Below are 15,418 nucleotides of genomic sequence, written 5' to 3' on the forward strand. Positions count from 1 at the left end.
GGCAGGACATGCCCACAGCTGCCTGCCTCGTTTCTGGAGCCTTCCTTGGCTTCAGGAAAGGGCAGGCAAGCTCAGGGTGCTCAAGCCACCCCCCTTTTCCAGCGCTGCCTGCAGATGGATTCGCTCCAGAGGGTCCCTGCAACACCCCTCTCCCCCCACCAGCAGCAAGGCAAAGCCAGCAGTGAATGCCAAAACCCTGGAGAGCTGTCTGCCCACTTTTAAACCCTGCCAAGCCCACCCAAGAGAATTGAGGAGCAAACCTTGCAGGACAGCGCTGTGCCTTTGCCGCTCTGCCCTCTCCAGATTTCCCTTGAGTTCCTCTGGCCGTGGATTGGAAGGGAAGGCTGAAGTCCAGGCACAGCCCCAGCTCTTGCACCACTGACCTTTACACCTGCATTCCCCCTGCCCTGTGGGCTTAAATGCACTGGAAGAAAGTTCTCAGCCTCCCTGGGGCAGTGCCAGGTGAAAATTCAGAGATAATCCCAAAGTGAACTTGCTTGCGAGGACTCCCACGCTGTAACTCGTCCCTGCTCCAGCCCAGGCAGCAGCGTGGGGCTGTGCTGATCCTTTTGTGGTGCCTGTGCTGGGCTCTTGTTCCCTTGGCATCCCCAGGAGACAGCAGAACATGCTCCCTTGGCTAGCAGACAGCGTGGATGTGGGACATGGAGCACTGTGCAGCTTCATTTTGGGCAGCCAGGGAGAGCCCTGAGAGCCCCAGCCTTGTGAGCTGCCCACAGCAATTGGTGGCACAGCCCCACTCAGACACAGCTCTCCCCCCCACGCACACAAGGAAAGCACAGGGAGGCATCTGCAGCACACTTCCCGCCACAGCCACTGAGATTTTATTCATTTAAAGTCTCTCCACGCACAAAACAAAGCCTCAGGATTGTCCAGTGGGGGGGCACGCAGGGAAGCAAAGGCAGGAGTGCTCAGCCCCGCAGGCTCCTGTGGGACAAACCTGGAATCTTCCCAGACAACTGGAAAGATGTACCAATTCAACCCCAGCTGGGATTTTGGGGTTACAGTGTTTAGGTTTGGAGAAGGGGACAGCCTGACCTGTGTACACAGCCCAGGTAGTTCCTGTGATAGATAATCACAGGAATATTTTCCCAGATAATTCTTGCTCCTGGGACACACTACCACTTTTGCTGGTCTCGTCCTCTCTGAGTCCTGTCTCATGTGATCCAGGCACAATTGTGGCATCAATCCCTGCTCTGCTTCTGGCAGCAGGCAGGGGAGCAGAGGGGCAAAATACACTTGGGCAAGGCTGCCATCCCTGGTTAATGAGGCCTGTAAAGCTGGGCTTGGGGTTGGGTTGGAACAAAGGGAGGTTTATGCTGCAGGTTTCAGATGAAAGTTTGTTGCCAGCTACTGAAATCCTTTTCCCCAGTCCCGTGGGGCTGTCTGACCTGAGATAAAATCCCTCAGGACAAAACAAACCCAAACAACTCAAACAAACAATAAACAAACAAAAAAGCTATAGGAAACCGAAAATCACAGCAGCCAGGAGCAGAAGGAATCCCACCACAGTCAGGAGGGACAGGAAGGAGCTGGAGGAGCAAGCAGGGACTCGTGTTCTGGTGGGCTTCAGGACGCGGTCCCACTGGGTGAGGATGGCCTGCCGTGCCCCCTGCCAGCGCCCAGGACCCCCCAGCCTGTACTGGTACGGGGAGCAGGGCCCAAAGAAGATGGTGAGAGCCAGCCTTGGGTCTGTGCAGAGCAGCCCCAGCACACTGGGCTTGGCACCAATGAAGGAGGCCAGGGTGTCCAGGTAGACCAGCCACTCGGTTTTGAGCACTTCGTCAAAGGTCAGGCCAAACCTGAATGATCAGAGAGGAGAAAGAGGCAGGAGGAAGGTTGGTGTCAGCAGGGCTTGGAGGAACGGGGGTGGGCATCCTCTGCATCCTTATTGCATCTGGAATGCAGCTGGGTTCTCTGGGAAAGGACTGGATGTAGGTGCAGTGGGAGCCTGGGACACAAATCCTGGCCCCCACACAGCTCCTGTGAAGTGATGCTGGCTCCAGTCAATCTTTCTCTTCCGCACTCACAAGTTGCACCTGCTCCTCCCCTTCCCCTTGGTGAATCTTTGTTAGCAGACTTTGACAAGCCAGTTTGGAGTCTTTTTCAGAGGAAGCAAACAAAAACCCCCTCCAACCCAAATCCCTTTGCTTTTTGCAGAAAAGTCACATGCAGCATGAGGAAGGTGGCACCCTTTAGTATCCCTCATGTTCATTTCCTCCAAATATTGCAAGAATACACAGTGGCTTGGAGAATTGCTTCCAGTTCACCTTCTCTGCAGAATTCACAGCTTCTTGTCCCACCTTCAGAGGTCTGCAAAAGCTCATATCCACTCAGCCTTGTATTGTATTGTATTCTGTATTCTGTACTTCACCTTGTATTGTATTCTGTGCAATTCTGTACTTCACTCTCCTACACCTTTTCTCCTATAGCTATCTAATTGAGCCTTGGATTTATCTATCACCCAGTTTCCTGGGATTGGCTCATTCATTCCCTAAACCTTTTAAGCCTTTTGCCTGCCTGTGAACCACACACCAGTGTGCTCAGACGCCTGTTCACAGTGAGTCAGGTCTCCATGCTGTGAGATGAGACAATCAGTGTGTACACCTCGCTGGTTATGGGTTGGTTTTTTCCCCCCCAAGCTGAATTACTTTGCATTTATTACCATTAATTTCTCTATTTTATCTCCCAGTCCATGGGGATCCTGGTATTCTTCCCCAACTCCCATAGCCCTGAGTACCCTGAATTAATTTCTTGCTGTCACCAACAGGCAAAATATCAGTGTTAAATCAAAGGTTACATTGGCTCTTTGCAAGTGAGTAAAGGGGAAGCTGGATCCAGGAATCCTCCCCTCTCCCCTGCCATGCCTGCAGGGAACAGGCACAGAGTGAAAGCCCCAAAAACTCCAGAGGTTTTTCAATCCACCAAAATACCTTTGGGGCTCTGGGGAATGACTTACCATTGGATTTGGTTTTTCTTCTTCTCATTTACTTCTTTCTCCATGACAGCCTGGGGAGGCAACTGACACAGGCCTGGAAGAGAGAGGAGAGTGTTCTGCAGAGTTTAACTCCTGGGGGAAAGTGATGCAAAATGTGGGAATCGCTTCCCTGGGAGGGCAGGAAACTCTCATTGCAGGCAGTTTATTTGGCAGTGCTGCAGTCCTGCCCAAAACCAGTATTCCAAATTCACCCGCACCTCCTCCTGCTCTTACAGATGTGTCCTGTCGGGGCACAGGCAGGTGATGTGGGGGCAGATGGGCAGTGCAAGCCCCAGAGAGGATCCTCCCAAAGAGAAACCCCAGAGCTTCTCATCTCTGTGGAGCAGTCCTGACCCAGCCCTCCACAAGGTTATTCTTACTATTTTTATTAAACCCCCCCCCCCAAAAAACACCAGTGGGTTTCTTTCCTCACTCATGTTGCTGTAGCTTAGCTGAAGTGAAATAATTTGGGGAGTCTGAGCCTGGGAAAAGCTCCCTTGTCCACTCTGAGCATTTTAGCTCTGGGATCTCCCTGGGTGAAGGGGAAAACCATTTCCAGTTTTGTCTGAGCTGCATTTTGGGGCACAGGAGGGCTCACATTTGCTCCCCTACCTTTGAAGACACGGCTCACCCAGCGTGCCTGCATCTCTGCCACGGGCATGATGGCTCCTAAGGGCTTAATCAGCCCAAGGACAGCCAGGGTGGGCTTCTGCAGCTGGGGTGGGAACACGTATTTGTAGAGGGACGCGTGCTTGTTCTCCACCCTGACGATGGATTCTTCCAGGAAGGGGAAGGAGACGGTGTAGCCCGTGCAGAAGACAACGATGTCGATGGGCTCCTCCTCAGGGCAGTTGTGGAAAACCACTGAGTTGTCCTTGAACTCCTTCACACCTGGCTTGATGGTGATCCTGCCTGTCAGGATGTAGCTTGGGAGATCGTCGTTCAGCACGGGCTCCCGCACCAGCCAGCTGTGGAGAGCCAGGGCTCTGAGAGTGGGGCACCACAAACAAGCCTTGCTGCTCCCCTGCTCCTCCTCCCACCAGCTCACACCTCCTGCTGTCGTTTTCTCTGAGCAAACAGCCCTGCCTCCCACCTCCAAGCAATTGTCACCAATGTCACCCTGCCCCACAGCGTGAGTGATTAATGGACATCTCCTGCCGCCTTATTCCCTCCACTCATTTACTCTTCAAACCATCTCTTTCCAGAACTGATCCATGCTTTAAGCCTTCCTTCTCCTCCTTACCCACAGACCCTCCTCTGGGCCTTCCTGGGTTTTTCCAGCGTGCCCAATCTTTCACCACTTAAGGGAGCTACAGCTTATTTTCTCCTCCCCGCTGGAGATCACCTCAGTCTGGGCATTGGTTGATGCTGCTTGCTGAACATCTCCCCCTGCCCACACCACAAGCCCTTCAGCATGGGATGGGGACCACCAAGAGGTACCTGTTCTCTGGCTGAAGGCCATAGTTTTCATGGTTGAACCACTGGTTCACCTTATAATTAAGCAACCACCATGAAAGGGGTCCGGGGAGGTTGGTTTTGATCAGGCTCATCAGGCGAGTGTTTAAAATCATATCCCAAGGGTAGCCATGCTCAAACACACGGCTGAGCAGCCAGGCTCCTCGAGTGGTGCTAATCATGACCTGCAAGAGAAGAACCAATGCTTCAGGTGATGAATTTGCTGCTTTCCCTTTGTAAAGAAACTCAGAGGGGCACAGCACAGACAGCTGTGCAATGGAAAAGCAGCAACAGCATCTTTAATTTCTTCTGGCTGCTGGTGATGGAGGTGAAACAGGAGACAAGAACAAAACCAGCTTGCTTTCAAGGTAGCTTTTTGACCAAAAAATTCAGGCTCAGAAAGACTGTTTGTGATGTCAGCACACTGAGCTACTGTCCCCTGTTACTGTGATATTTTATGAAAAAATACCTTCGCCAGGATTTTTTCTCCTGGGAAGCTGGGAAGCTTCAGGTTCTCCATGTTTTGCTGCTCTGGAATGTGATTTGGAGAATTGCTTACCCAACATGTGAATTGTTTTTAATTAATGGCCAATCACAGCCAGCTATGTTGGACTCTCTGAATTTTTATTATTCATTCTTTTCTAGCCTTCTGATGTCTCCTTTCTCTTTCCTTAGTATAGTTTGTCACAGACATCTTTTATGAAAAATCCTTTCCTTAGGATTTTTTCCTCCTGAGAAGCTGGGAGGCCTCAGGAACAAAATGTAAACAATGGTTATCTGCTGCTGTGGAATGCAACAGGTGCATCTGTGGTTGGTCTCATGTGGTTGTTTCTAATTAATGGCCAATCACAGTCAGCTGGCTCGGACAGAGAGCCTGAGCCACAAACCTTTGTTATCGTTCTTTCTTTGTTATTCTATTCTTAGCTAGCCTTCTGATGAAATCCTTTTCTTCTATTCTTTTAGTATAGTTTTAATGTAATATATATCATAAAATAAATGAAGCCTTCTGAAACATGGAGTCAGATCCTCGTCTCTTCCCTCATCCAAGAACCCTGTGAATACGGTCACAGATGGCACCTTCACAATAGTTTTAGTATATAATTTTCAAATAATATAATATAATATATAATAATAAATCAGCCTTCTGAGAACTTGGAGTCGATTCTCATCTCCCACCTCATCCTGAAACCCACAATGACACCCCAACAATTAATAACCACAGTCCCCAGTGTCCCTGTCCCCAGAGGCCTGGGGTGGCAGGGTGGTGGCACCTTTGCAGCGACCCGGCTGGCCTCCACGGCAATGTCCACTCCCGAGTTGCCCATGCCCACCATGAGGACACGCTTGCCCTGGAACACGTCAGGATGCTTGTACTGCCTGCTGTGGAAGTACTGCCCTCGGAACCTCTCGATGCCTCGGGGGAAAAAGAAACAGAGCTCTGAAGCACTCAAGCAGTTGTGGATTTTGTTGGGAGAACTAGTGTTAAAAAGCAATCCAGATGGCAGGAGCAAGGATGTGCAATCTCTGGCCACCAGGGTCTCGGAGGTCCAGCCCTCCAGAATTAATTGATGCTTCGTCTCCAAAATAGGGTCTCAAAGACAAAGCTGCTGAAGCACAGGACAGTATTGCTGTCAATGCCAGTAGGTTTGGAAAGCAGAAGCAAGAAAAGAAAGGAAATTTTCCCTGAACAACCCCTAAATCTTCCCTCCCCAGTCCCTGAAGCAGGTAACAACATTTCCTTGTATACCATACCAGGAAAACACTGCAGGGGGAGGGATGGCTCCGAGAAATTGCCGCTGCAAACCATAACAGCATCAAAGACGTGTGATGTCTGCTTCCCTCCTGCCTCTGTGACCACATTCCACTGGCCCGTGGTGGCAAAGTCAGGGTGCTTCCGGATGCTGACAACGGTGCTCTGAAACGTGGGAGTGAAGAAAAGTCACTGTCACCATCATATTTTCTGGGAAAATCCTTTTGCCAGGATTTCTCTCCTGGGAAGCTGAGAAGCCTCAGAGAAAAAGGAAAACAATATTATCTCATTTGCTTCTCCTGTGTTTTGCTGCTTTGGAATGTGGTTTGGAGATTGTTTATCCAACAGGTGCTTGTTTCATTGGTTTCACGTGAATTGTTTTAACTTAATGACCAATCACGATCAGGCTGTGTCGGGACTGTGGAAGGGGTCACGAGTTTTCATTATCATTCTTTGTAGCCTTCTGGTTGTATCCTTTCTCCATTCTTTGGCATAGTTTAGTATAGCATTTACTAATATGATAGAATAAAAATATAATATAATAAAATATAATAAAGTAATATAATACGATATTATAAAATATAATAAAATATAAAAATTATAATAATATGATAAAATAGAAACAATATAACAAAATATTATAAAAGTATGATATGATATGATATGATATGATATGATATAATATAATATAATATAATATAATATAATATAATATAATATAATATAATATAATATAATATAATATATCAGCCTTCTAAGAACATGGAGTCAGGTTCATCAATTCCTCCTCCAATGGGGAACCCCGAAAATACCACAAGTGCCCACGGGCACCCAGGGTGGGTGGGGAGCAGGGCAGGGCAGGGCACCCATCACTCACCCCAAATCTGATGTGCTCTCTCAGGCCGAAGTGCTCGGTGTAGCGCCGGAGGTAGTCCAGGAGCAGGGCATTGGGCAGGAACACGGGGAAGTGCTCGGGGAAGGGGAAATCGGAGAAGGCAGACATCTCCTTGGAGGTGTTGCTGATCACTGATGGGTACAGGCTGGGCCGGCCGGCCTCGATGTGCTCCTGCCACGGCACCCCGGGTGCATCAGCCCCGTGCCCAGGCTGGGGACTGTCCCCCTGCTGCCCTGGGCACTGTCCTCCTGCTGCCCTGGCCTCAGGGGTGCGGCTCAGCACCCAGCAAATCCTCACAGCCCTTCACAGCCACCCCATAACCCTGCAAAGCTGCAGCTGCCAGGGGAGGTGAGGATGGGCTTAGCAGCTGGTCTGCAGGCCAAACAACTGAGCTAACAGAAGAGATGTCACTGTCATATTTTGTGAAAAATCCCCTTTCCCAGAATTTCTTCTCCTGGGAAGATGAGAAGACTCAGAAACAAATGAAAAATGAAAACAATAATTATCTGATTGCTTCTCCTGTGTTTGGCTGCTTTGGAATGTGCTCTGGACATTGTTTACCAGCAGGACCATCTTTGATTGGTTCCATGTGAATTGTTTTTACTTAATGACCAATCATGGCCAGCTGTGTCAGACTCTGAGGAGTCAGTCACAAATTTTTAATATTCATTCTTGTTAAGCCTTCTGTCTGTATTCTTCTCTTTCTATAGTAAAATTCTAGTGTAGTATAATGTAGTATAATATAACATAATATGATATTATATAGTGTAATGTAATGTAATATAATATAATATCATATCATATAATCATGCTTGGTACCAATAAAATACAATAAGCTATCACTTTGTCCAATGAATATAACGAGCTGGTTTGATGTAACTAATGACTTTAGGGGTATAAAACTTGAGAACAACTTGCAATAAAGAAGAAGCCATTGCTGTTACTGCAGAAATGTGTGTGTGTGTGGTGTGTCCCCACCTCTCAGTGGCAGGGAGGAGGACATGTCCCCTGGCTCACCGTGTAGCGCCAGACCCCTCCGATGTCCTGGCTCTGCTCAAAGCAGGTGGGCTCCAGCCCCTCGTCCAGGCAGCATTTGGTGGCTGCCAGCCCGCTGACCCCCGCGCCCACCACGGCCACTCGCATCCCTGCGGGCTCTGCTGGGCTCCCAGGAGCTGGAAAAAACCCCACAGATTGTGAAAATTGCATGTATTTTATGATTACCTTGTCGCAAATATTAAAATGAATATTATATGTGTTGTGTTAGAAAGTAATGCTGTACTAATTTTCTTAAGTAGCGTGTTAAATATAGTTTTAGGTTATAAAAATTGTTAAAATAGAAACGATGCTATGTAGGATACTTTTTCTAAAGAAAGGGCTTGCAATGAGATAGCAGCCACAGGACACCTGAATCTTTCAGAGAAAAAGAATTTATTGCTCCATTATCAGAAGAAATGAACTTCTTCCTGCCTTGAAGACACCGTCAGGATTCAGAGGAAGAAGCTGACACTGGCCAGACAGAATCCTGTGTTTGAATGGAATTTATGCATCATGGATGAGGTGTATGAATATGCAACAGGCTGTTGCTTTTAAAAGTTAATCCTCTCGTGCTGCCCAGAAAAAGGTACCCAGACATCCATAATTCTTTGACTCTATTGTCTCATATTGTCCTAATTCAAATTGTCCAAATTATTGTTACTCTAATTGTATTACTATTTTAATAACCATTTTATTACTATTACATTTTTAAAATTTTAAAAGCAAGTGATTGGCCTTTTTCACAAGATGATCATCACACTCTCAGGGGGCAGCTCCTGGCATGCCCCCCCATAGGGAACTTCTCTATCTGCTTTCCCAATTTCTCTTTCCCCAAACCCCGTTCCATTCCCCAGCATTCTGGGTTGTTTGTCTACAAGTTAGATTAAATGTCTCAATTAATCATTTTCTCTTTTTTCCCCTTTATTTTTTAAAAATCTCTCCACTTTTACAGTGTGCTCCCTGGGCTGCCCTCAAACCCCATTTCATTTCCCAGCACTCTTTGTTTACAAGTTAGATTAAATGTCTTAATTAATCATTTTCTCTTTTTTCCCCTTTATTTTAAAAAACCTCTCCACTTTTACAGCGTGCTCCCTGGGCTGCTTCCAAACCCCTGCAGCTGCCCTGGAAAACTGGCTTTGAAAGAATGTAGTTGAGCCACAATTCGCTGCCAGTTTGTATTTACAAGCTGGGTTTAAACTATCCTGCCTTATCAGACTAGCAAATATTTGTATTTTATCTTTGGATATCTGCCCCTGCCTCTCACAGAATTAAAAAAAAATAAAAATTCACTGTAATTGAAAATGCACTGTATTTTATCTTTGGATATCTGCCCCTGCCTCTCTCAGAAGACAAATATAAGAAATGCACTGGAGCTGTTCAGTTTGTGCCTCTCTGGCAGGGTCCTGTCCCTGGTGGCTGGCTTTGACATGGCCATTGGGGTGACAGAGGGGCTGCAGGTGTGGCACACCTTGGGTTGAGGATGATTTTGTGTCCCTTGTAGGGCTTGAAAGGCAACAGCCCCTGGGTTGGCATCCAGCCCTACAAAACTCCCAGTGGGGACGGTGGATCCTAATCCCTGGCAGTGTCAGGGAATAAAAGAAGGGATGAAGGCCAGGTTCTGTGGCTTGGGCTGGACAATTCCAGAGGCAGGACCCCCACCCAGGTGTCCTGGGGGTGCTGCTGCCATCTGTGGTGTGACCCCAGGGTTGGATGGAGCCCCCCGCTCAGGTGAGTGATTCACTCAGCATGGCAGGATGTCACTGGGGTAGCCTGAGAAGGGCTTTCAGTTCCCACCACACACAGAGGGTGGTGTAATCATCAGGAAAAAGGAAAAAAAAACCCCACAGTCTTCAGTAAAAAAAATGGGGTTGGACACAGTATTTTCTAAAGCCCACCAAATTCTCCAGAATTATTTCAACTTTCAGTCATAAAGCAACACCCAGTGAATACTCTGCTTTGCCAGGTTGGAATAAAACCTGGACTTTTCCCTTTGTAAATCAACAAAGCACTAGCAAGAGCTGCTCACTGTTAACTATTTGGGAGCTTTTTTTTTTTTTTTTTTTTTTTTTGCATGGTGGGAACTAACTTATATCACAAACACCTCCCAGCTACATTTGCTATTTGATTCCCTGCCTTCTCGAGGAGAAGTTACAAACAGCACCAACAAATACCAATCCTGCCACACTTTCCACACTAACCCTGCAAGCAGCCAGACTCAGAAGCGCCCAGGTGTGGCACAGGGAGGGAAGGAAAGGCTTCTCACCCCTCTGGAGCACTTACCTCCAGCCCCAGGCAGCTCAGTGTCACCTCTGCTGTGGGAATGGAGGGTCCCTCTTGCTGGGATTTATAGCCAGACGTGGAGCTGGGCAGGGGCAGGGAGGGCAGGCACTGCCAGAGAATTACACAACTGCTGGGGGAGGAGTGGCTGCAGTGTCCTGCTGTCCCTGCACAGCCCAGATGTGGCTCCCTGAAGGGAGTGGGGTGATCCAGCTGTGCTCCAGGGGCACCCATGGGTGAGGAGGCAGCTCCAGCTGGGACATGTTTTCACTTGCCACATGTTTTTACTTGCCCCATGTTTTCATTTGCCAAGTGTTTTCATTTGCCAAAAAGGGGCTGAAGGTGCAGACAAACAGGATAATATATAATATAATATAATATAATATAATATAATATAATATAATATAATATAATATAATATAATATAATATAATATAATATAATATAATATAATATAATATAATATAATATAATATAATATAATATAATATAATATAATATAATATAATATAATATAATATAATATAATATAATATAATATAACATAACATAATATAATATAATATAATTAATATATCAGGGCTGAAACGTCAGTGCAGGACATAGAGCCCATCCAGGTGTCTCCCAGGAGTAAGTGATCATGGAAATTATAAGAGAGGCTTTGGATGGTCAGATATTCAATATTTTTAAGGGTGGCTGGGGAGAAAGTATGAAATCACTGCAAATGAATCCAGCTGGGCATGGAGAATGCAGAAGCCATGGAGAGGCAGTTGATGGAGGACTGGGTCTTTAGGAAAAGCAGTGTTTAGAAAAAGACAAAGAATTTGTGTCATTTGTGTTTGATTTGCTGAGGGATGTTTTTACCAAAAACTGGACCCTTCCCGGGTGCACAGGACCTTGCTCCTGCAAAGATGCTCACCAGCACTCAGCAGAAAAAGAGTCAGGAATCCACTAAGGCAAATACTCTGTTCTTGATGTGCTTCTGCTTTTCTTGAATTCCTCAGCAGGGGTTCAAGTGACTTGCACTCAGAGGGATGCCATGGCAGCAGTCCAGGAATGGTGTTAGTGCTTTCAGGAGGGCAGCTCAGGGAAGCTTTCTGAAGGAACAAGTTGTTTTTGGCAAGGAGGAGCTGCTGGTGCAGAAATGGGACCAGGTGGCTTTGCTGCAGCTGCTGCCAGCAGGGAGTGATACCATGTGAGTTTAGGGTAGAAATACCTCCAAAACCTCAATCATCTGCCTTAGGGCTGTGGTGTTCCCCTCCACAAATATCCCAGGCCAGGGTCTGGGCCAGGTGTGCAGAACGTCTCAGAGGAGATGGAGATGAGATAGCAGAGAGCAATTACTGCAATTATGCACACACATGCCCAGGGCACTGCAAAGGCCTTGTCAGAAAGCAGAGAGGCATTCTTGCTCCTTTCCTCACCTCTGCTGGGCATGGCAGCCCTGGCACAGCTCAGGAGGAGCGAGGAGCAGTGAATATCCAGTGGCTGAGGATGAGAACCAGGAATGGGAAATTCATGTGCCTGAACCAGGAATGGGATCCTCATGTGCCGGTCCACTGGTGAACCCCTTGAGAAGCAAAGCTGTCCAGCACTGTGGCACAAACCTGGGCTCTGAAACAGCCTTTTTAATCCTTAAAGCAGGAGGAAGGAGAAACTAAATATATCCATTCAGTCTGAATCAGATGGGAAATTCACCTTCTCTGAGAAACTCACCTTCTCTGGGAAACTCTGGCACCAGTTTTACAATTTCTGTTTAAAATGACACTTCAGGCCAAGGAGGGGCAAATCTCTGCACAAACAAGTCTCAGCACAGCCCACTTTGCTGTTTTCTAGGTTTCTTTCAGCAGCTTCTGGGCATGTGCCATGCTGAAGGGGGAACAGAAAAAGGAAAACAAAAGTGGAGTTTCTTGTTATGCCAGTCTCAGAGCAAGGCAGCTGTTCAGCACCTGGTGGGATGGGAGCTCTGGGCTCATCACTGAAGAACTTCATTGTCCCCTCTCCAAAGCTCTCACTGCCTCCCTCACTGTCCTTTAGGGGCTTTAATTGCCATTATTGCCCCAAAGCTGCCTCCCCTGCTTGCTGCAGAGCTGCAGCACAAGGCCATGCACAGAGTGAGGGAAGAAGCTGCTGCTGGAAAAATAAAAATGTATTTCCCCCCCATTTCTTGGAGCCTGGATTTTGATCTTTAAAAAATAAAAAAATAAAAAAATAAAAAAATAAAAAAATAAAAAAGCTTTTCCTTCACTTCCAAGGCCAAAAGGCATTTTTCCTGCCCCAAACCAAAGAAAATCCCTCCCCAAGGAGGCTGTTGTCCTGTTTACTATTCCCAGCACACAGAGGATAATTCCAGTGACAAACTCTTCTGTTTCTGCTTAAACTGAGCTGGATAGGTTCAATATCTTGAACTCTCTCTGAAACCTCTCAAAAGATACCACTTTTAAGGAGATCCAAAGGATGCACTGGAGCAGACATGGGCTGTAGAGTGACTTTGGGAGAGGGATTTGCTTGTTAAGCATGGAGGTTTCTGAAGGGTTTTACTCCAACATCCATGGCAAAATTTAACCTGATTTAATAAGTCACCATGTTTTCCAGGCATGTAACCTGTGGAATTTCTAAAGAAAAGGCTGCTTGTGTTAATAGATCCTGCAGAGCTGCAGGTTTTAACTTCTTTGGAGCTTTCCAAATGTACATTTTACATCTTCCCAACCTCCATGGACATTTACACCCTCCCTTTAGCACCACCAGGACTCAGAGTGGATAAACCACAGGCAATAAACCACAGCTGCTGGAGGGATGGCACAGCAAACAGGATTTTGGTAACTTCTGAGCAGAATAATCCTAAGAGGAGCTGTCTGGGGAGCACAAAGTTAAGGCAGCACAGCCTGAGCAGGAGGTGCCACCACCACCAGCAGCTGAAGGCATCCATCAGCCTTTGAGTGCTTTCAAAAATTCCACTCAGCTGAGCCTCAAAAATTCCACTCAGTGCTGACCCTTCCCTTAAATATTGACTGAGCTGCCAGGCCAGGCACTTTGGATGCTTCCAATTCCTGCTGCCTCTCCCAGAGCGTCTCCTGAGGCACAGGGACAAAGCAGCACTCCCAATCCAGGCAGAGATGTGCCCCTGCACCCCCAAGCCTCCCACTAGGGGCAATTCTGTGCATTTATTGCCCAAAATTAGGGTTTTAGGAGGAAAACCCTCCAAAATATCAAGGCAGTGCTGCCAGAGCCCTCAGAGGAGCCAGCCCAGGCTCTGTGGAGCTGCAGGAGCTCCCAGCAGCCAGCACAGCTTCCACATCCAGCTTCTCCACCAGCCCCCACATGGGGAGGGACCTCAGGGATTCTGATCCATCTCCTCCCAGCTAAGCTCCAGCTGACCTGGACCACCTTGTCTCCATCTCCTGGTTTAAAAACCTCTGGTTTTGGAGACTCCCATACAACTCCAGACTTGCTTTTTTGGTGGTTTTTTTTTGTTGTTTTTTGTTTTTTGGGTTTTTTTTTGTGGTGTTTTTGTTTTGCTTTGGCTTGGTTTTTATTTTGTGGTTTTTTTTTTTTTTTTTTTTTGTTAGTTTTTTGGTTGGGTTTTCGTTTGTTTGTTTGGGTTTCTGGTCTGGTTTGGTTTTCCTTGTTGTTGTTTTTGTTTTGTTTTCTTTGTTTGTTTTTTGTTGGTTCTTTTGTTGGGTTTTTTGTTTGTTTTGTGGTTTTTTGGTTTTTTTTTTGTTTGGTTGGGTTTTGTTGGTTTGTTTTTTGTTTGTTTTTGGGTTTTTTTTGGTTGGTTTTTATGGTTTTTGTTGGTTTTTTGGTTGGTTTTTATGGTTTTTGTTTGTTTTTTGTTGGGTTTTTTAGTAGGGTTTTTGATTGGTTTTTTGTTTTTTTTTTTTTGTTTTTTGTGGGTTTTTAAACTTTGTGTTTTGTTTTGTTGTGTTTTTTATTTTTGCTTGTTTGTTTTTGTTGGTTTTGTTGGTTTTTTTGTTTGGTTTTTTGTTTGTTTGTTTTTTAGTGTTGTTTTGGTTTGGGGTTTTTTTGTTGTTTTTTTCTTGGGATTTTGTTTGTTTGTTTGTTTTTTGTTTGGTTTTTTGTTCTTTTTTTGGTTTTTATTGAGTTATCTTTTCTCCCCACATCCAAGCCAGGCTGACACTTGAGGATAACTGAGAGCATTTTGCAGCCTCACCCCTCCCTCATTTTAAATGAGAACTGATTAATGGGATGGAGCAGCTCTGACTGGCTCATGCCTTGGGTTGCTAATTAATGTGAGAAGCTGCTGGGCACCCACAGGTGATCCCGGAGCCACTGAAAATTCCTGGATTTCTCAGCACCACTGGAAATGAACCCCACTGGCTGCTGTTTCCTATTTGTAACCTGCAGGAGGACTTCTAGGAAATAAAAAAGATTTGTCAGAAAACAACACCCAGGAGTGATGGACAGTATGAGAACTTTGTCTCATTGCCTCATTGCCTCATTGCCCCGGGCTTGGGGACAGGAAAGGTCATCCCAGGGCAGAGGGAGGGGAATGAAGCTGCAGGAAAAGTTAATCATTTACCTGGATTGACACACATGTCAAGCAGCTGAAACAGGGAAAGGCCATGGACCTCTTAACTCATCATTTCCCAACTGCAGTTTCCCTCAAAAGAGAAAAATCTGCATTGTGGATGTTCTCCTCTCCTCTCTAAGAAGGAGAAACAAAGGAAAGAAGAACTGCAGGTGTGGGAAGGCAGAGAAAAGAAGAAAAGGTGGTCAAATATCCCCAGAGAGAGAGAGAAAAATAAAATCAAAGGCTTCAACATTTCCAATGTCCATAGAAGTAGTTCTGCTCAACATCTGCAAACTTCTGATGGAATTTTTGTCACATAATGGAAGAAAACAAGAAGAGAGGGCTTCCAACATCCAAAAGAGCACAAACAGTTGGGAAAAGAGATGGAATCTCACCCACAAAATCCTGGCACCCTCCAGGCTGCAGCTGCCCCACAGCCCTGGCTGGGGCTGGAGGTGCCTCCTGAGGTGCTCGGGGGTG

The 15,418-nt window shown here is 46.5% G+C and overlaps 1 protein-coding gene across 1 annotated transcript; it reads right to left on the reverse strand.

Annotated features, from left to right (window-relative positions):
• Window positions 1-819: 819 nt before the first annotated feature.
• On the reverse strand, window positions 820-10,458 carry FMO1 (flavin containing dimethylaniline monoxygenase 1). The gene is made up of 9 exons (XM_059478344.1): window positions 10,411-10,458; window positions 8,113-8,267; window positions 7,078-7,266; window positions 6,203-6,365; window positions 5,722-5,864; window positions 4,436-4,635; window positions 3,608-3,963; window positions 2,978-3,050; window positions 820-1,820 (listed from the first exon to the last, which is right to left on the reverse strand). The coding sequence occupies exons 2-9, from the start codon at window positions 8,236-8,238 to the stop codon at window positions 1,478-1,480; spliced, it is 1,593 nt and encodes a 530-aa protein (XP_059334327.1). The 5' UTR covers window positions 8,239-8,267; window positions 10,411-10,458; the 3' UTR covers window positions 820-1,477.
• Window positions 10,459-15,418: the final 4,960 nt, after the last annotated feature.

The sequence above is a fragment of the Ammospiza nelsoni genome, chromosome 9, assembly GCF_027579445.1.
Source record: "Ammospiza nelsoni isolate bAmmNel1 chromosome 9, bAmmNel1.pri, whole genome shotgun sequence".
NCBI classification, from domain to species: Eukaryota; Metazoa; Chordata; class Aves; order Passeriformes; family Passerellidae; genus Ammospiza; species Ammospiza nelsoni.